The sequence below is a fragment of the Theropithecus gelada genome, chromosome 13, assembly GCF_003255815.1.
Source record: "Theropithecus gelada isolate Dixy chromosome 13, Tgel_1.0, whole genome shotgun sequence".
In the NCBI taxonomy this organism is placed as follows: domain Eukaryota; kingdom Metazoa; phylum Chordata; class Mammalia; order Primates; family Cercopithecidae; genus Theropithecus; species Theropithecus gelada.
Genome location: NC_037681.1, coordinates 2,139,316 through 2,160,670, shown reverse-complemented (window position 1 = coordinate 2,160,670; position 21,355 = coordinate 2,139,316). Strand labels below are relative to the sequence as shown.

General features: G+C 41.8%; 1 protein-coding gene and 1 long non-coding RNA gene across 5 annotated transcripts in view; one reads left to right on the top strand and one right to left on the bottom strand.

The window, feature by feature from the left end:
- EIF2AK3 (eukaryotic translation initiation factor 2 alpha kinase 3) overlaps positions 1 to 11,141 on the top strand; it is a 76,320-nt gene extending 65,179 nt beyond the window's left edge. For all 4 annotated transcript variants that reach the window (XM_025354728.1, XM_025354730.1, XM_025354729.1 and 1 more), the window contains 3 exons: positions 5,455 to 5,556; positions 8,910 to 8,972; positions 9,948 to 11,141. In XM_025354728.1, the coding sequence (XP_025210513.1) occupies positions 5,455 to 5,556; positions 8,910 to 8,972; positions 9,948 to 10,148 (366 nt within the window). In that variant the 3' untranslated portion in view covers positions 10,149 to 11,141. The remainder of the gene's footprint in view (positions 1 to 5,454; positions 5,557 to 8,909; positions 8,973 to 9,947) is intronic.
- LOC112605120 overlaps positions 1 to 21,355 on the bottom strand; it is a 39,306-nt gene that overhangs the window by 8,155 nt on the left and 9,796 nt on the right. The gene's annotated exons all lie outside the window — the stretch shown is intronic.

The following is a 21,355-nucleotide window of genomic DNA, read 5'->3' as shown; positions in this document are numbered from 1 at the left end:
ACGACGGTAAGAACATGGAAAATAAAGGTGGGAATAGGGATTTGTACTTGATGTAGCTAAATTTGGCAAATAGAATAATAAAACAATATTTCTACCTCTGTATCACTACAGACGACAAACACAAACTGCAGCAAAGGGAAAGGATGTGGAAATACAAGTGGTGCTAAAGCCAAATATTAGTTATGACAACAAATAAATAGATGTGTTTAAATAGCCCCACGAAAGGGAAACTTCAGATTGGATTATAACTAAAAAAAAAAAAAAAAAAAAATGTTACAAAGGGAAGCTAGGTAAAAAATATACTAGGCTTTATATATAGTTGCTATTTGAACATTTATTGATGAGTAAATTATAATTATATATACTATCATTTTGAACTTCTAGGCCACAAAGAAATATCACAGATATTGTAAATGCCTTTTTATGATCACAATACATTAAAAGAAAGGTATAGTGGTTTATAAATTGATGTTTATAATTTTGTTTGTTTTTATTTTTGCTTTTGCTTCTGTTTTGGCTGGCTGGAAATTTTATTATTTTATTTTTTTGAGACAGGGTCTTACTTTGTCACCCAGGCTGGAGTATAGTTGTGTGATCTTGGCTCACTGTAGCCTCCACCTCCTGGGCTCAAGTGATCCTCCCCCCTCAGCCTTCCAAGTAGCTGAGATTATAGGTCCACACTGCCATGCTCAGCAATTTTTTTATTTTTTGTGGAGATGAGGTCTCACTCTGTTGCCTAGGCTGGTCTTGAACTTTTGGGATCAAGCAATCCTCCCGCCTTGGCCTCCCAAAGTGCTAGGATTACAGGCGTGAGCCACTGTGCCTGGCCAACTGGAAATTTTAAAACCCTCCTAAATAACTATCAGGTCAGCAGATGGTGGGTTGATAAGTGCAGCAAACCACCATGGCACACGTTTACCTGTGTAACAAACCTGCACATCCTACCCATGTACCCCGGAACTTAAAAAAAAAAAAAATTATTAAAAAATAACCATCAGATCAATAATGAAGTAAAAATACTCATACGAAGTATGAAGAAAATGTTGAAAGAAGCTGGGCACCGTGGCTTGAGCCTATAATCTCAGCTACTTAGGAGGGTGAGGTGAGAGGATCACTTGAGCCCAGGAGTTCCAGGCCAGCCTGGGCGAAATAGTGAGACCCCATCTTTAAAAGAAAATGTAAAAAACTTTTTTCAAAAATGAAAGACATGAAAAATGGTGAAATCTATAGAAGTTTTCAAAGTTCCATTTTGAGATAAATTTATTTTACAGGCCTTCATTACATAGCACATTACTGTATAAATGATTAGAATTCTGCTCAGTAGAAGGCAGGGAGGAGCCAAGAAGATGGAAAACGAACATAAGAATTGATACGGGTGAAACAGTAAAATAACATCACCATGGTTGTTTCTAATAGTTTAAAATAAAGATAATCCTTTCTAGCATAGATACCTACTTAAGGGGGGGAAATCACAAATAAATTTAGAAATTAGAAAGGATACAGAAGAGATTTTTATTTATAAGGGACTTTCATATATAGTCAATTGGTTGCAACCAAAAGTATCCAAACTGGCTTACATAGAAAAATAAATAAAATAAATCTATTGGCCCTGGTAATTGAATCATCCTGCTCAAATGATCTGGCCAAGGCCTGGTGAAAGGAAAAATTAAAACTATATGAAATACCAAAATACTATAAATACATATTTCTGTCTATAGGAAAAAATACTAGAAGAGCCATAAAATATCAAGTCATTGCTTCTGAGTAGCGGGACTTCTAATGAATTTTAACCTATTTTGGACGTTTCTGTATGTTCCAATTTTTCGACACAGTCATATAACAGAATTGATATTAAAAACAGTTTTGGTTGGGCATGGTGACTCATACCTGTAATCCCAGCACTTTGGGACAGGTGGATTGCTTGAGCTTCAGAGTTCAAAACCAGCCTAGGCAACATGGTGAAACACCATCTCTGCAAAAAATACAAAAATTAGCTGGGCATGGTGGTGTATGCCTGTGGTCCCAGCTACTTGAGAGACTGAAGTAGAAAGGATCACTTGAGGCTGGGAGGCGGAGGTTGCAGTGAGCCAAGATCATGCCACTGTGCTCCAGCCTGGGTGACAGAATAAGACCCCTTTTAAAAAATAAAAAAAAAATAAAGGTTTTTTTGGCCGGGCATGGTGGCTCACGCCTGTAATCCCAACACTTTGGGAGGCCAAAGCGGACAGATCACCTAAGGTCAGGAGTTCGAGACCGTCCTGGCCAACATGGTGAAACCCCATCTCTACTGAAAATATAAAAATTAGCTGGGCGTGCCGGGCGCGGTGGCTCAAGCCTGTAATTCCAGCACTTTGGGAGGCCGAGACGGGCGGATCACGAGGTCAGGAGATCGAGACCATCCTGGCTAACACGGTGAAAGCCCGTCTCTACTAAAAAGTACAAAAAACTAGCCGGGCGTGGTGGCGGGCGCCTGTAGTCCCAGCTACTCGGGAGGCTGAGGCAGGAGAATGGCGTAAACCTGGGAGGCAGAGCTTGCAGTGAGCTGAGATCCGGCCACTGCACTCCAGTCTGGGCCACAGAGCGAGACTCCGTCTCAAAAAAAAAAAAAAATTAGCTGGGCGTGATGGCAGGCACCTGTAATCCCAGCTACTCGGGAGGCTGAGGCAGGAGAATTGCTGGAACCCAGAAGGCGGAAGTTGCAGTAAGCCGAGATCTTGCCATTGCACTCCAGCCTGGGCAACAAGAGCAAAATTCCATCTCCAACAACAAAAAAAAAAGTTTTGAATCATGTTTTTAAAAATGTATGATTATTTAAGAGGCTGGAAACAATACTTTTACGTTTTAAATATTGTGAAAACAAATAAAAGGAATTCTATCTGGATGCTTATTAATGAAGGCTCATGACTTGGGAAGCCCCTCCCACCCAGCCCTATTTAAAAGAGATGCTTCTCCCTTCACTCCCTGCCAGAGTCCATCCCATTACACTGGTTTCTTTTTACAGCATTTTTAACTCTTTGAGATTCTTTTTTCTTTCCCTGTAAAATATAAACTATCCGTATAGGGACTTAGCTTGTCTCTCTTTCTACTCTAACACCTGAAACAACACCTAGAATGTGGCGTAGTTTCATAAGTGTTTGGTGGATGAGTGAAGGTGAATGCTAGTGAAAAGATGAACACCAGGTAGTCCTGGTCACCCCATACACACTTCTGTGGTGACTGTAGTGTGGCTTGTGGCTGCTGTGTGTGTGTGTCTTGGAAATGGGTTGCCATTTGAGAAAGGAAGAGGTTGATGACAACTGAAGCTATATTTGGTAGTGTTGAAAGTACTAGAAGATTAGGAGAGCTGTAGAAATTGTATGGCAATGTATAGTGGTTAAAATTTGATAGTTAAAAATGCACAGTCTTAATTATCTTCTTAATCCTCTTTAAATGTAGAAACTGTCACTTTATAAAGTGCTCCTTAAAACATCGCTCAAAATAGTTTGGCTGTATGAATTGTACAATCTTACCCAAACCTTAGAAGCCATATTAAAACATTGTTTTAAAATTATTTATTATTAGAACTCTCTTAATTTTCTCATCCTTGAAATAAATGAGCAGGACCCATGGTTACTTCGTTCTTGGTTGTAATTACAAAGAAACACAGCTTAAGTTCTAGATTTGCACAGTGATTAAACAATCAATTCAAACTCAAAGGATATATTCTACCTCCTAATTCCTTATTTTTTAGATATTTTGTAAATATAACTTTTCATGCATTCATGAGGCTACATTTCTTTTTTAAATATATTTAATAATATTAGAAATAATAAATAAACTTAGTAACACATTATATATCAGTCTGTCCTCTAGGGAATACGGAAAGTATAGGGATATATAACAAAAAAGTAAAAATCACTTACCAAAAATATCTCTAAGACATTAACAGCAGTTACTTCCTTTTCTCTCTCTCTCTCTCTCTCTCTCTCTCTGTGTATGTGTGTGTGTGTGTGTATATATACACATATATTTATACCTTACTTTAGAAAATAAAATTGGAATTCTACACTAACATTTTGGATACAATATTAAAATGTAAGCATTTCCCATATTATTAAATATTCTTAGAAAATATTTCCAGCTGCATAGTGTTCAACATTCATTTGGGACATTTTAATTCCTTGTAAATTTTGCTATTAGGAATATCACTTGGGTCACTGTCCTGGCACCCAAATGTCTGTACACATTTCCATCTGCCCTAGGGTGGGTAAAATTAGATGGGATCATTAAGCAGGAGTAAACATTTTTTGCCAAGTTGCTTCTTATAAATTTGTGTTAATTTATATTCTCCAAATAGTGTGTGAGGGTGTCCTTTTCAGTTCCCCTATACGATTTGCTTTTGCACATTTTTTTTTTGACACTTTCAAAACCCCAGGGATAAGAAGTGAGACAGGGTTCAGATTGCTACAGTCTCTTGGAAGGGAAGAGGGTGATGCCACTGATGTGGTCACTGAAGCTTTCCATCTGCTCTTCTGTAAGCACAGAGGCAGGCAGCCTGCGCAGAAGGCCAGGGAGACAGATGCCAAGTACAGTTTAGAGGGGAAGTTGTGGAGGGACCATAAACGCTGGCAACTGCCCCGTGACCAGCTCTACTCCCGAATTAAGAAGTACTGGTATGAAGCATTTCCAAAGTTCCCTTCTTTGGCTGTTTCTCAAATGTCAAGTTATATCCCTAAAGAAATTTTCACAAATAAAGGGGTTCTTCTGAGTCACCAAAAGGTCAATTTTAATTTAAATAAAGCTTTATTTAATCGAGTAGTTCTGTTGTAATTCATTTGTTCATTTTAACAACTAAGTATTTACTGAGGGCCTTCTCTATACTTAGCCCCAGTGCTGGACGATAGCAACACAAAAGAAGCATTTCCTTTCCTCCAGGACTTGATAATCTAGTTGGGAAGAATAAGAAATATACACATGAAAAATACAACCAAGAATGCAAAGTATCCATAATTAAGTGCCCTAATGAAGGCTAACTACAGTTGATTAGTGGTTTGGAGTAATGAAGATTTTCTCATAAAAATGGGTTAGCACTAAGATGATTAGAAATGAGAGATTTGCTTTAGATAGCGTTCCCTTTGAAAAACCTCACCTCAGGGGTAGTCAGGCAGATTTTGCTGGCTCCCACAAACTTTTTTAGCATGGCAAGTCTCCAGGTTTCCAAGAGGCCTGTTTTACTGATGCATATCTCAGAGCTGTACCTGGGCTTTCCTTCTGTAATGCTGAGTAGTTTAATTACTCTTGGTGTAGTAGTGAAGAAAAGAGACTTGGGAGATTAACTCTTTGCTAACATTTTTACACGTGTACTTGCATTTAAACCAAGAAGTGACTAAGTAAACTTTAGGATTCAATAATGCTGTAATATCAACAGTACTGTCTCTATGTTAATTTTTAAATTTTCTTTATATGGGATTTCAGATTCATGGAAACAGCTATTCTCATAAAGTGGACATCTTTTCTTTAGGCCTGATTCTATTTGAATTGCTGTACCCATTCAGCACTCAGATGGAGAGAGTCAGGGTAAGTACCCTCCCTACTCAACAAAAAAGGTTCAAACAGAAAATAATCTAACATTTTCAAAAGAGTTTTTTAAAGACTTAGTTGTTCTTAATACCAGCAGACCAGTTAACTAAAAGTAAAAGAGGTGATGAGTAACACAGGGAGGAGTTCTAGACTATTTGCTTCCATTTAAAGTTCAGTCTTCAAAAATTTGGTTGGATTGTTTGTTCTTTGTTTTTGCTTAAATTCATCATAATTTAACAATGTTTTGCACTCAGTAAGTTTGTAATAAGTAAATATTTAGGAGAACCACAAGGTAATGGGGGCCATACATTCATATATTTAAAAGCTGTCAGATTATGCACGATTAGGTTGTTTTTTTTTTTTTCAAGACAAGGTCTTGCTCTGTCGCTCAGGCTGGAGTGCAGTGGTGCAATCACAGCTCACTGCAGCCTCAACCTCCTGGGGCCAAACCATCCTCCCATCTCAGTTTCCCCAGTAGCTGGGACCACAGGCACGTGCCACCATGCCTGGCTAATTTTATTTTATTCATTTTGTAGAGATGGGCTCTGCCTATGTTGCCCAGGCTGGTCTCAAACTCCTGGGCTCAAGTGATCCTCCTGCCTTGGCCTCCCAAAGTGCTGGGATTATAGGGATGACTGAAAGTCGTTTTAAAGTAGCCCTCTGGGCCAGGCGCGGTGGCTCACGCCTGTAATCCCAGCACTTTGGGAGGCTGAGGCGGGCGGATCCCAAGGTCAGGAGATCGAGACCATCCTGGCTAACACGGTGAAACCCCGTCTCTACTAAAAATGCAAAAAATTAGCCGGGTTTGGTGACAGGCGCCTGTAGTCCCAGCTACTAGCGAGGCTGAGGCAGGAGAATGGTGTGAACCCCGGAGGCGGAGCTTGCAATGAGCCGAGATCACGCCACTGCACTCCAGCAGCCTGGGCGACAAAGAGCGAGACTCCGTCTCAAAAAAATAAAATAAAATAAAATTTTAAAAAAGTAGCCCCCTGGGCCAGGCATGGTGGCTCACACCTCTAATCCCAACACTTTGGGAGGCTCGAGCAGGAAGATCACTTGAGGCCAGGAGTTCAAGACCAACCTGGGCAACATAGTAAGACCTCATCTCTACAAAAAATAAAAATAAAAAAATTAGCAAGGCATGGTAACACATGCCTTGGGAGGCTAAGGCAGGAAGACCACTTGAGCCCAGGAGTTCAAGGTGGTTACAGTAAGCTATGATTGTGCCACTGCACTCCAGACTGGGCGACACAGCAAGACCCTGTCTCCGAAAATAAATAAAGTGGACCTCTGTCACATTCTTCCCTATCTTTCATAAGTAGCTACCCTCACCTCTTCTAGTTGTTGTCCCTGGTACTTACCTCTGTATTTTCAAAGTTTAGGCTCTTGTCACTGTTCCTTATTTTATCAGTTTTAGATCTTACTTATTGATCTCTGGCCATGGTAGAAGAGGAAGTAGTTCTCACATAGAGCGAAATGACTCATACCTTCTGACCGAAAGGACCTACCAAATGTTCTGTATAATAAATTGGGAAAAAAAGAAAAAAACAGTCAAAATAACTAAATTTCAGAACACCAGAAATAAAGACCCTAAAAGCTTCCAGAAAGAAAAATAAAACAGGTCTAACCTAAGTAAAGGATCAAGAATCAGAGGGCATCAAAATTTATATAGTTATAAATGCCTCAGAGAACACTATCAAGAAAGTGAAAAGACAAGGTGGACGCAGTAGCACATGCCTATAGTCCCAGCTATGTGGGAAGCTTGAGGCAAGAGGAATTCCTTGAGACCAGGAGTTCACGGCTACAGTAAGCTATGATTATGCCTGCAAATAGCCTGGGCAATGTGAGACCCTATCTCTAAATAAATTAATTAAATAAAATAGAAAGTGAAAAGGCAGCTCACAGAATGGGAGAAAATATTTGTAAATCCTATATCCGAAAAGTATCTAGAATTCAGAATATATAAAGAACTATTCCAACTCAACAAAAAGACAACTCATTTTTAAAAGGGGCAAAGCAATAGACCTTTCTCCAAAGAGGATAAACAAATGGCCAATAAGCATGTGAAAAGATGCTCAACATCATTAGGCATTAGGGAAATGCAAATCAAAACCACAAAGAGATACCACTTCAGCACAATCTAGGGTATCTGTAATAATAAAAAAAAAAAAAGCAAAGAAAATAGCAAGTGTTGGCTAGGATGTGGAGAAGTTGGAACCCTCATGCCTTGCTGGTGGAATGCAAAATGGTGCAGCTGCTTTGAAAAACAGTCTCGCAGTTCCTTAAACAGTTAAACATAGAATTACCATAGGATCCAATAATTCTGCTCCTAGGTATATACTCAAGGGAAATGAAAACATAGATAAAAACTTGTATACAGCTGTTCATATGAGCATTATTTCTAATATCCAAAAGTAGAAACCACCCAAATGCTCATCAACTGATGAATGGAAAAACCAAGTGTGGTATTTTATACAATGGAAAGTATTCAGCCTTTGTAAGGAAGGAAATACTAATATGTGCCGCAACGTAGATGAATCTTGAAACCATGCTGAGTGAAAAAGCCAGACACACAAGTCCACTTCTGTATGATTTAATTTTTATGAAATATTCATAATAGGCCACTCCATAGAAACAAAGATTTCCAACATTTTCTTTGTGCTTTAATATGGCCCTTTCTCTCTCTCTCTCTTTCCCCCTCCCTCCCTCCCTCTCCCTCTCCTCTCTCTCTCTCTCTCCCCATTATCCTTCCCTCCACACATATATACATACATACACACACACACACGCGGGCGCACACACAGTCATCTTGGTATCCACAGGGGATTGGTTCCAGGACTCCCTATGGATACCAAATCTGTAGATGCTCAAGTCCCTTATATAAAATGGTGTAATATTTGCATAGAACCTACATATATTCTGTGTATTTTAAACCTTCTATAAATTATAGTACCTAACATAATGTAAATTCTATGTAAATAAGTATTATACTATATTACTGAGGTAATAATGACAAAAAAAAAAATCTGTATCTGTCCAGTACAGATGCAAGCATCTATTTTTAAATTTTAAAAATATTTTCATTCCATGGTTGGTTGAATCCTTGGATGTGGAATCTGTAGATGTGGAAGACCAACTGTATATACATATATATTTCTCCTATATTTTGAGGATATTTGATGGAATGTACATCTGTGCTCAGGAAACATATAGTTATTAAATCAGGAAAAGCTATTGATAAATTTTCTACTTGAGAAATATATAGCCTCTTAGTCATTTTGTTAGAGTATCAAAAAATATTTTCATGTTTTTTGTCAAAGTAAACTTAATGATACTTTTTTTCTTTTTAGACCTTAACTGATGTAAGAAATCTCAAATTTCCACCATTATTTACTCAGAAATATCCTTGTGAGGTATGTGTAGTTCTCATCTTTTATCTCCTTTAGAATCATCTTTAGAACTTAAGGGGTCCTTAGCAGTCGCTCAGTTTCCCCATATTACAGATGAGGAAGCCAAAAGTCTAGAGAGGAAAGAGACCTGCTCCCAAGAGCACAAAAAATTTTAAACACTGGAACTGGAGCCTGGCTCCTTCAGCCTAATGTCCAGTGTTCCACACTGTAGCACTTGTAAAATTTATATATTGATAAATCTTGCATTTCCTTAAATAACTAAGTTGGAGTTAGTATGTGTTCATTTTCAAATTGGAAAAAGTCAAAATTTATCTTTCAGTATCATAAGTATAATGAAGGGTTGCATTAAAAAATGGACTTTGTAACTATATATTAATACCTGTATATACTTACATATGTTTTACTAAAAATTGTCATCATGTATTTTGTAAACTTGATGGATCTATTCCCAGGGTGGCTCATAAGGGTACATGTTATATTCAAAGAGATTTTTAGAAACCAAGAAAAGGTGTTGGTTGCTGATCTCTGCCGTAATTTTTTCTAATTAAAATTTTTATTGAGATAATTGTAGATTTACATGCAATTGTAAGATTTTTAAAACTCAGATTATATCTATGTTTCAAGGATGTGTTTAATAATCCTTTATAATATGTTAGAAAATCAAATTACCCAAAAATTGTCCATGCTTTTTTGGAATGAGGGTTGGCAAACTAGTGCCCACAGGCCAAATCCAGCCTACCACCTATTTTTATAATAAAGTTTTATTGGAACACAGCCATGTCCATTAATTTACAACTTGTCTCTGGCTGCTTTTGTTCATCGATAGCAGAGCTGAGTAGTTGTTATCAGAGACCGGAAAACTCGAATATGGCTCAAAAACTTAAAATATATGCAGAAAAATTTTGCCAACACTGATTTTAAAAACTGTACGGTGATCAAACCTGGCCATTTTATCACAAAACAATTTTTATATTTCAGTATATGATGGTTCAAGACATGCTCTCTCCATCCCCCATGGAACGACCTGAAGCTACAAACATCATTGAAAATGCTGTGTTTGAGGACTTGGACTTTCCAGGAAAAACAGTGCTCAGACAGAGGTCTCGCTCCTTGAGTTCATCGGGAACAAAACATTCAAGACAGTCCAACAACTCCCATAGCCCTTTGCCAAGCAATTAGCCTTAAGTTGTGCTAGCAACCCTAATAGGTGACACAGATGGTAGCCTACTTCTTAGAACATGCCTGTCCAAAATTGCAGACTTGAAAAGTTTGTTATTTGCTCAATTTTCTTGTGGACTACTTTTTTTATATCAAATTTAAGCTGGATTTGGGGGCATAACCTAATTTGAGCCAACTCTTGAGTTTTGCTATACGTAAAGAAAGGGCTGTCTTTGTTCTTTGTTAGTCTCTTGAAACTGGCTGCTGGCCAAGCTTTATAGCCCTCATCGTTTGCCTAAGGAGGTAGCAGCAATCCCTAAAATATATATAGTGAAAACTAAAATGGGAATATTTTTATAATACAGAAGAAGGAAAGTCCCCCTATGTGGTAACTGTATTGTTCTAGAAATATGCTTTCTAGAGATATGATGATTTTGAAACTGATTTCCAGAAAAAGCTGACTCCACTTTTGTCCCTGGTGGGTAAATTAGGAATCTGCACTATTTTGGAGGACAAGTAGCACAAACTGAATAACGGTGTATGTCCATAGTTTTGTAGTCCTATTTGTAGCATTCAATAGCTTTATTCTTTAGATGGTTCTAGGGTGAGGTTAGAGCTTTTTGTACTTTTACCTCCAATAAAGGGAAAATGAAGCTTTTTATGTAAATTGGTTGAAAAGTCTAGTTTTGGGAGGAAAAAAGCTGTAGTAAGAAATGGATCATATATATTACAACTAACTTCTTCAACTATGGACTTTTTAAGCCTAATGAAATCTTAAGTGTCTTATATGTAATACTGTAGGTTGGTACTTCCCCAAAACTGATTATAGGTAACAGTTTAATCATTAACTTGCTAACATGTTTTTATTTTTCACTGTAAATATGTTTATGTTTTATTTATAAAAATTCTGAAATCAATCCATTTGGGTTGGTGGTGTACAGAACACACTTAAGTGTGTTAACTATTGTGACTTCTTTCAAGTCTAAATGATTTAATAAAACTTTTTTTAAATTACATATGGTTGACTCTTATTTTGAGGAGTTTGTCCCAAAATGGTAGATTTTCAGATTTATAAAATGGGATCATAGATCTAGAAAGAGTCATAAACCTATCCTCAAGAAAACTTCTTCCTAACCCATTTCAGACAGGCATCTTTTTCATCATTTCCCCAAAGACTTGGCAGGCCCTTTCAAAATTCACAAGATCCATAATTGACAGACATTTTTGCTCAGTGCCTACCCTGTGCCAAGGACTGGGAATATAGAGGGGACTCTCCCCTAAAGGGAGAGCTCTCAGAGAAAAGGGCTGTGGTGATGCTAGTTGTATTGATACCGAGATGCATCTGACATGTGCCACATGGAGGCATGTGGCATGCTGGGCTGACGGGGCATGAACCAGCTAGACACGACCTAGAAAGGTCAAAATGCATAGCATCTCCATCTTGCAAACAAATAATATCTGCCACACAAGGTGATGAGCAACCTGTCAGCTGGAAAAACACTTCCCAGATCTTTGTGGCTGACTGTCTATCCGGACTCACTTGCAGCAGTGCTGCTCTAATGACTTCCCCAGCTTCTGCCTGGTTCCTGGCCAGCTCACCCCCGTCGTCTTCATCTCTTGGTCCGCCTGCCTTAGTTGCTATTCCGTTTCTCCCTTCCTCTTTACCCCAGCCAGGGGTGTGCTTTTGGCAGCATACCCCACTCAGTCCCCCAGAGATCCTTTGACCCCCAGGACTCCCCTAGGAGCTAGCCATGGCAGACACTGCTATTACCACTCTACTTACGGTCAAACCCAGGTCCAGAAAGGTGCTGTGATTTGTCCAAGGCCACAAAGACAGCAAGAGCAGAACCGGGATCAAAACCTAGGTACTGAGATTCCTAGTCAGTGTTTTGTCTACTCCCTTGCACCAAGCTGTCTAGGGATTTGTAAATTCTTACATGATGTAATCAGGTTTTCTTTCATTTTTACCCTGAGTCTGCTTTTGCTGACCACCAGCAGGAAAGCGGGCACGGGGTTGGGGAAGTTAAGAGACTGGGCTAGCAACACACGTCCATAACAGTAGTTAGAATGGAGACCCCTGTGTTCTCACCCACAGCCTTTTCTACTGATTCCAAACCCCACTGCACTCTTTAAGTTCTGTTGTTTTTCTGGCATCTTCCCATTCCCTGCCCTTGCCTCTGCTTTTAGCACATTGTATTTGATAATACTTATTCTCAGGCTGCAGAGGAGCCAGCAACTCTGAAGAAGATTAGCTCCCCCTTGTTTGTTTCTAAGATCTCAGAAAGTAAGGGGACACCTTCTTGTAGTCCAGTAACATCCAGCATGAAGCGTGGTACTTGATTACATATTTGCAGAATTGAATTTGAGGAACCTAGATATAACCCCCACTACAATAAAAATTTGGCAAAAGTGAAGGAGGAAAGATGGCTTAAAAATCCTGATACTGGCTGGGTGCAGTGGCTCACACCTGTAATCCCAGCATTTTGGGAAGTCAAGGCAGGTGAATTGCTTGAGCTCTGGAGTTCGATACCAGCCTGGGCAACATAGCAGGACCCCATCTCTACAAAAGATACAAAAGTTAGCCAGGTGTTGTGGTGCATGCCCGGAGTCCCGGCTACTCCTCCGGGGGCTGAGGTGGGAGAATCGCATGAGCCCAACAGGCAGAGGTTGCAGTGAGCTGTGGTTGCACCACTGCACTCCAGTCTGGGCGGGAGAGTGAGACCCTGTCTCAAAAAAGAATCCTGATGCTAAAAACAGATGAAAGCATCAAATCCCAGAAGTGTTTTGTTTTGTTTTGTTTTGTTTGAGACGGAGTCTCCCTTTGTTGCCCAGGCTGGAGTGCAGTGGCACCATCTCGGCTCACTGCAACCTCCACCTCCTGGGTTCAAGCGATTCTCCTGCCAGGAAAGAGCACAGGGCTCTCCTGATTCACCCTTCAGGGAGGCAGTAGGACTAGCCTGAGAGCTGGTCCGGGGATAGGAAGCCCGTGAGAAATTTTGAAAACTAGTTACCTAGTCTGCTGTTTGCCTCCCAGGATTAGACAGAAAAGCAGACTTTTATGATGTTAGGATGGTGTGGGGGGTTTTCTTACTGATATCTTTCTCTGGATGCATTTATAACAAAAGCTATTTTATTTCTGTGCCATTTTTCTCTGAGAGAGTGGAGATAGAATAAGCTCCCAGTCTAACCACTAGCTATCGTGGAGAAGTCAAGGGCTAAGCGGGGACTCTGGATGTTCTTTGGCTCACTGCTGGGAACATCTATGATCCCCCATAACTAGATTGTCAAAGCACTGCCTCGCGAGACTTCCCCCTGGAGAGCCTATCCCTGCAACTACAGTAGCTGTCACCAGGTGGCTCATTTTCACCGTTTTCCCCAAGTACAGTCATGTGTTGCTTAAAGATCTGAGAAATGCGTTGTTAGGTGATTTCGTCCTGCAAACATCACAAAGTGTACTTACACAAACCTAGACGGCACAGCCTACTGCACACCTGGGCTGTATGGTGCAGGCTATTGCTACACACCTGGACAGTATGATGTCTACCGAAAACTGTAGGCCATGGTAACAAAATGGTAAGTATTTGTGTGTCTAAACATAGAAAAGGGACAGTAAAAATACAGTATTAAAAACTTTTTTTTTTATTTGAGACGGAGTCTCACTGTGTCACCCAGGCTGGAGTGCAGTGGTGCGACCTCAGCTCACTGTAACCTCTTCTTCCTCGTTCAAGCAATTCTCATGCCTCAGCCTCTGGAACAGCGGGGATTACAGGTGCCTGCCACCAGGCTCAGCTAAGTTTTGTATTTTTAGTAGAGACAGGGTTTCATCATGTTGGTCAGGCTGGCCTCGAACTCCTGACCTCAGGTGATACACCCGCCTCGGCCTCCCAAAGTGCTGGGATTAGAGGTGTAAGCCACCGCGCCCAGCCCCAGTATTATAATCTTATGGGACCACTATTGTATATGTGTTCCCTCACTGACTAAAACATTGTTCTGTGGCACGTGACTGTAGTAGACAGTTGAGGACTGAGATAAAGAACATTCTTCCACCTGTAAAGGTATTCCTCCCTCCCCTCATACGTTCAACACATCATGAGAACAAGCATGTCAACATAATCTAAATATGGCAGATATTGCAAAATTCAACCATACAAAGTCCCACATGCCATGAACTGCTTTTAAATTTCTCATGTGGACAATGACTTAAAACAACAAATAGCCTAGGTGCGGTGGCTCACGTCTATAATCCCAGCACTTTGGGAGGCCGAGGTGGGAGGATCACTTAAGCCGAGGAGTTTGAGACCAGTCTGGGCAACATGGTGAAATCCCGTCTCTACGAAAAAAAAAAAAAAAAATAGAAAATAGAATAGAAAATAGCCAGGCATGGTGGCACATACTTAGAGTCCCAGCTGCCTGGGAGGCTGAAGTGGAAGGATCACCGGAGCCTGGGAGGTTGAGGCTACAGTGAGCCATGATTGTGCCACTGCACTCCAGTCTGGACTACAGAGTGAGACTTTGTCTCAAAATAAACAAACAAAAAACAAATACAGGAACAGTATGTACCTGGCTACTTCCAACAACTCTACTCCTAACAACTCTTAGTATCCCTAATCCCTAATCCCTTACTCGGTGCCTCTCTCTTTGGAGCAGCTGACTAGCTTTCTTTTCTGATTCTTCTTCGTGTTCTAGGGGACTAAGAAAAGGTTGGGGAAGGTGGCCGGGCGCGGTGGCTCACGCCTGTAATCCCAGCACTTTGGAAGGCCGAGGCGGGCGGATCACAAGGTCAGGAGATCGAGACCATGGTGAAACCCAGTCTCTACTAAAAATAGAAAAAATTAGCCGGGAGCAGTGGCGGGCGCCTGTAGTCCCAGCTACTCGGGAGGCTGAGGCCGGAGAATGGCGTGAACCCGGGAGGCGGAGCTTGCAGTGAGCCGAGATTGCGCCACTGCACTCCAGCCTGGGCGACAGAGCGAGACTCCGTCTCAAAAAAAAAAAAAAAGAAAAAGAAAAGGTTGGGGAAGGGAGAGGGAACAGAGAGAACACCCCATGCAAAGGAATGGAGGGAGGGCAGGAGTAAAAAAGAAAGTTCTCAAAGGTGGGGTGGGGAGTAGACCAACTTAAAAATTATTTTTGAGTCGGAAAGGCCAGGACACTGGAATTCACTAAATACAGATGAAGGAGAAGATGGCTCCTGAGTTTCTGGTGTGGACGATTTTATAGAATCCAGAGGAGGTTGCAGTTTGGGGACAGAAGAAATGACAGATATCCCTTTTTGAAGATGATGGATGAGTATTCCAGGACTTTGTTGGTAAACAGTTAAGGTATTATTAGAAAATCAGAAGCTGTAGAAAGTTACTGAATTGAGGAAGGACATGATGAGAGATTCTAAGATCACTATAGGCTGGACACAGAGGCTTACTCCTATAATCCCAACACATTGGGAGGTCAAGGCAGGAGGACTGCTTAAGCCCAGGAGTTCAAGACTAGACTGGGCACCATAGTGAGATCCCTATCTCTAAATTTTTTTTTTTTTTTTTTTTTTTTAATCACAAGATCACTATGGTGGCTGAGGAAGAGGGTTGACAAGAGGGAGAAAGAGTTGGAGATGAAACCAGACAGGGGCCGTTAGCCTCTATCCAGCAAGAGGTTAGAGGGCCTGAGCCAGGGCAGTGGAAGCTGAAAGCCATCCCTTCTTTGTCCAGCAGCTGACCACGTGCTAGCTCCCAACAACCAGAGGAGGGTCTTCTATCAATGCTCTGTAATGTTGAGTTTTAAAGGACTTCAGGGGGTGCTATAGTGACTGGCTCTTTGGGAAGAACCTGCTGCTTTCTCGAATGTTAGCTTTTAGAGTACCCAGAGAACACTGTCATAAATGATGGCAGCCACTTGGGGACCAGCTCCTCTCTTGCTAGCAGCAAGAATGTGAGTAGGAAGAGGAGAGGAAACAGTATAGAATTTGCGGGCGTAGAGCTCTACTGCCTCCCAGGAAGAGCCTGGGAGAATTTTCACCACCCAGAAAGGTCACAAATTTGCCCCGAGGGAGTCAGAGGGTTTTATACTGAGAAGTAATGAAGGAGAAAGGGTGCTGTTTCTCCAAAAGGATCTTTTCATGACTTACTCAAGAAAACGGCTGTCCAGCCTGGCCAACATGGTGAAACCTCGTCTCTACAAAAAAAAAAAAAAAAAAAAAAAAAGCAAAAATTAGCCAGGCACACTGGTGCACGCTTATAGTTCCAGCTACTGGGGAGGCTGAGGCCAGAGAACCGCTTGAACCCTGGAGGTGGTAGCAGGAATTGTCGGTACAAAGACCTGGCCCAGGAAGAAGAAGAGCTCAGGCTGGCCAAGGCAAGATCGAGCCACTGCACTCCAGCCTGGGCCACAGAGCGAGACTCCGTTTCAAAACAAAACAAACAAAAAAGCCCAAATGAATAAGTGAAGATATATTCATATTATAGACACGCAATAAGTCAGTAGCACAAGTAGAATTACTAAATGGTTTATTAAGCAGATAAATGACAAATGCAAGTTGCAGAGAAGTGTGAATAGTACAATTGCAACCAAGTAAAAGAGTTTCTATGTCTGTTTAAATGAAATTTTTCATGGGCGTAGAGGAAGTTTTGGAAAGATTCTCACCAAATGCTACACTAGTTACCTTACAAAGGTAGAGCTGGGGAGGGTGGAGAAGATTATTAACTTCAATATGCATCTCAGCATTGTTTGAGTTCTTTCCAATGCAGATAATACTTTAATCCAATGTGATTAATAAATTAGATTTTAAAATTAAGAAAAAGGACACCAATAAACAACATTTACTATATATATATATATATACTTTTTTTTTTTTCGAGACGGTGTTTCACTCTTGTCACCCAGGCTGGGCTGGAGTGCAATAGTGTGATCTCAGCTCACTGCAACCTCTGCCTCCCGGGTTCAAGGATTCTCCTGCCTCAGCCTCCCAAGTAGCTGGGATTACAGGCATGCACCACCATGCCTGGCTAATTTTTTGTGTTTTCAGTAGAGACGGGGTTTCACCATGTGGTCCAGGCTGGTCTCAAACTCCTGGCCTCAAGTGATCCACCTGCCTCAGCCTCCCAAAGTGCCAGGATTACAGGTGTGAGCCACCGCCCCTGGCCAGCATTTACATTATCTTAGTTGATCTCATATTTGTATTCTGCTTTACAGTTTATTTGACATAGTCTCATTTAACTCTAATAGTATCTCTGCAAAGCAGGTATTTTCATTACTGTTTTATATGTAAAAAACAAACAAACAAACAAAAAATAATTAAAATAACTACAACAGCCTAACAGGAAGCTTGTAATAATACAGTTATCATTGCATTGCCCTTGTTAGTATAACAATCCCCACTTTTCTGAATAACCCCCAATTCAGAGAGCATTTTAGAGGAGTAACAGGTGACAAGACAGTGCTGGGCTTTGGAATTAGGACTGGCTGCATTACTTCTTCCTTGTTTACAATTTTCCTTCAGCTTTCCAATCTGTTTCCTCACTGCAAACAGTACATTTTGAAAATTAAGCAATATAATATATAATATTTAGTGTAGAGGCCGGGCGCGGTGGCTCACGCCTCTAATCCCTTTGGGAGGCCGAGACCGGCGGATCACGAGGTCAGGAGATCGAGACCATCCTAACATGGTGAAATCCCGTCTCTACAAAAAATACAAAAAATTAGCTGAGCGTTGTGGCGGGTGCCTGTAGTCCCAGCTACTCGGGAGGCTGAGGCAGGAGAATGGCCTGAACCCGGGAGGCAGAGCTTGCAGTGAGCTGAGATCATGCCACTACACTCCAGGTTGGGCAACAGAGACTCCGCTTCAAAAAAAAAAATTTAGTGTAGAACCTGGTAAATAGAATTCAATAAACGGAAGCAAAATGAAATCACAACTTCAGTTCTCTCAATTCTAAAATGGGCACAGTCCTGTGGTAGGCTTATTCTGAGGACTAAGAGACAACAAAGAGTTAAAGGGTCATACAAATATGTGTGATTTATATTTCTTATGATTATATGATGGGGGAGAAAGGTACAGAAAAAAACCTTTAGTAAAACACGCAGCATATAAAAACTACATAATGTTTATGTTTTATGTTTAAATTGACTATGCCTATGACAAGGACTTAGAGGCTGGCATTTGATCCGGTGAGGACAACGTGTTTTGCAAATATAAAAGTATGGTTATTATTCAAGTAGTCAAGAAATGCCTTTGTTGTATAGGGGTTTCGGGCTGCCCAGGGGTTGGAAGAGAGCTGGGAATGCCTCCTTTCTCCCAGGCCTTTGACCCTAGCTGCCGGTCTACAGGAATCAGCAGGGATCCGGGGCGCAGCGTGGCCGGAGGGTTTGGAGATGAAAGATAGGAGGATGCCGTCTGTATTCTGGGACTGGGGCAGGGACTCTGGCTCGGGCGCAGCTGGGAGCGGCGGCAGGAACTGTCGGTACAAAGACCTGGCCCAGGAGGAAGAAGAGTTCCCGGGTGGCCAAGTGGTGACAACAGACGTCGAGGCAAAGAGGGGGCTCCGCGGGCCCGCGGGGCTCTGCGTTCCCCAGCAAGGGCCTTGGGATGGAGGGTGGGGGACTGAGTGTCACCGAGTCAGTCCAGTGCGGTGACTGATCCTCTTGTGACAGATGCGGGAGGGTGGGCTGGGCATGAGAACCACCGGCGATGGGGGTGTGGCTTGCGGGAGATGCTGGTGAAGGAGGAGGAGGGGCGGGAGGAGTCCGTCGCTCTCCTAGGTTAATTACCACTCACTCCGCCCTCGGGGCTAATGGATTCGTCCAGGGCGCAGACTTGCTGGGCAGCCAGAGGGTGGCTCCTGGGTAAGTTTCAAAACCAGCGTTTCTGGAAGACTTGCTGCATACCATGTCCTATCCTAGGCAGTTTATATTCGTGGTATCTCATAGAATACCTTCAATAACCTTGGGAGATACTATGGCCCCCATTTTATGGAGGAGGAAACTGAGGCTTACTGAATCAAAGGATTTCCATGCAATGGGTATAATCAGGCAAATCATAGGTGAATTTTAAGTAGTTTTTTTTAAAAAAAGAAAATAACTCAATTTAGCTACTCATCAGAAATACAGGCCGGGCGCGGTGGCTCACACCTGTAATCCCAGCACTTTAGGAGGCTAAGGCGGGCGGATCATGAAGTCAAGAGATCGAGACCATCCTGGCCAACATGGTGAAACCCCGTCTCTACTAAAAATACAAAAATTAGCTGGGCGTGGTGGCGCGCACCTGTAGTCCCAGCTATTCGGGAGGCTGAGGCAGGAGAATCGCTTGAACTCAGGAGGAAGAGGTTGCAGTGAGCCGAGATCATTTGCCACTGCACTCCAGCCTGGCCTATAGAGCAAGACTCCATTAAAAAAAAAAAAAAAGGAAAGAAAGAAATACAAACGAAACTAACAGCGGATCCCATTTTTCTGCTATCACATGGAAAACATTTAAAAGATTTATGTGTGTAAGTAAAAGTGTGATGAAAGAATTCTCTCATAGGCTGTTGTTAGAAATGTATCTTTATGATTGTTTTTTGTCAGTATCTGTCTAAATTCGAAGGATAATTTGTCTTGAAAATTGCACTTTGGGAATCTATTCTTTAAAAATAATCACACGGGTAAATGTTAATCTTAGTGGGAAAGGCAAGTAAAAGAGTTAAGGGTTTTTTAAATGTGATTGACCCACTATTACAGGGTTGCTGGAAAATACTAGCCTGGAGGTCCAATCAGCTCTATCCAATTCCAGTAATCATGACCCTCAGGCAGCTTCGCCATAATCACTGTACTCTGGCTTCACCAGGACCCACAGGCCCCTTTTACAAGTGTAAGGGCTGTTTACCTGCAGTAGAGTCTCCAAGAGTGCTTGCTATAGTGCACATTTCTTGCAAGGCCTCTTTCAAGTTGTTTTTCTTCCTTTATTTGTTATTATTATTATTATTATTTTTGAGATGCTCAGGCTGGAGTGTGGTGTCACAATCTCAGCTCACTGCAACCTCTGCCTCCTGCATTTAAGCAATTCTCCTGCCTCAGCCTCCTGAGTAGCTGAGATTACAGGCATGTGCCACAATGCCCAGCTGATTTTTGGGTTTTTTGTTTGTTTGCTTGTTTGTTTCTGTTTTTGCTTTGAGATGGAGTTTCACTCTTGTCACCCAGGCTGGAATCCAATAGTGCGATCTCAGTTCACTGCAACCTCCACCTCCTGAGTTCAAGTGATTCTCCTGATTCAGCCTACGGAGTAGCTGGGACTACAGGCGTGCACCACCACACCTGGCTAATGTTTGTATTTTTAATAGAGACGGGGTTTTGCCACATTGGCCAGGCTGGTCTCAAACTCCTGGCCTCAAGTGATCCTCCCGCCTCAGCCTCCCAAAGTGCTGGAATTACAGGCGTGAGCCACTGCACCCGGCCTCTTTCTTTTCTTCGGAGAGGAAGTCATATTATGTTGCCCAGGCTGGAGTGCAGTGACTATTCACAAGTGTGATCACAGTGCACTGCAACCTCCAACTCCTGGCCTCAAGAGATCTTCCTATCTCAGCTTCCCCAGTAACTGGGACTATAGGTGTGCACCACCCATCCACTACTTCCAAGATTTAAAGAATCCAAAGTTTTAAGAACCTATATTTTGAACACTCATAGGTGAGTCTAAGACATTGCTTCTCGATCTTGACAGCACAATAGAATAATAATGTGCCCTTAAAAAAATAGAAAAGCAGCCAATACACAGGCAGCATTCCAGCCCTGCAAATCACAACCTGTGGGTGTGGAGCCCAAGCCTCAGGACTTTTTTAAGCCTCCCGATGATTCCAAAGTGCTGTCGAAGCTGAGAACCACATGCCTCCCCTTTCATAGTGGCTACAGGACCAGGAGCATCAGCAGAAATGCAGTGTCTCGGGTTCTACTCCAGACCTGCTGGACCAGAATTCATGCTTTAACAGGAAGCCAAAGTAATTCACACAAACATTAATATTTGAGATAGACTGTGGTGAGGTTTTAGATTTATTTCAACCCTTCTGCTGTACTGGCCCCACCCTGACTGCTTCAGGGACAGGCGGGCACTAAGATAAAGTGCACCTGGGCCATGGTTCATTCTACTGACATCTCCCAAGCAACTCCTAAGAGGAAGGGACTATTCTAGAAGGGACCTGCAACCATTCCCCCAGATCCCTAAGCTCTGGATGGACAAATGCAGGCTGAGTAGGAACTAGCTTCGAAGCTAGACAAATGTT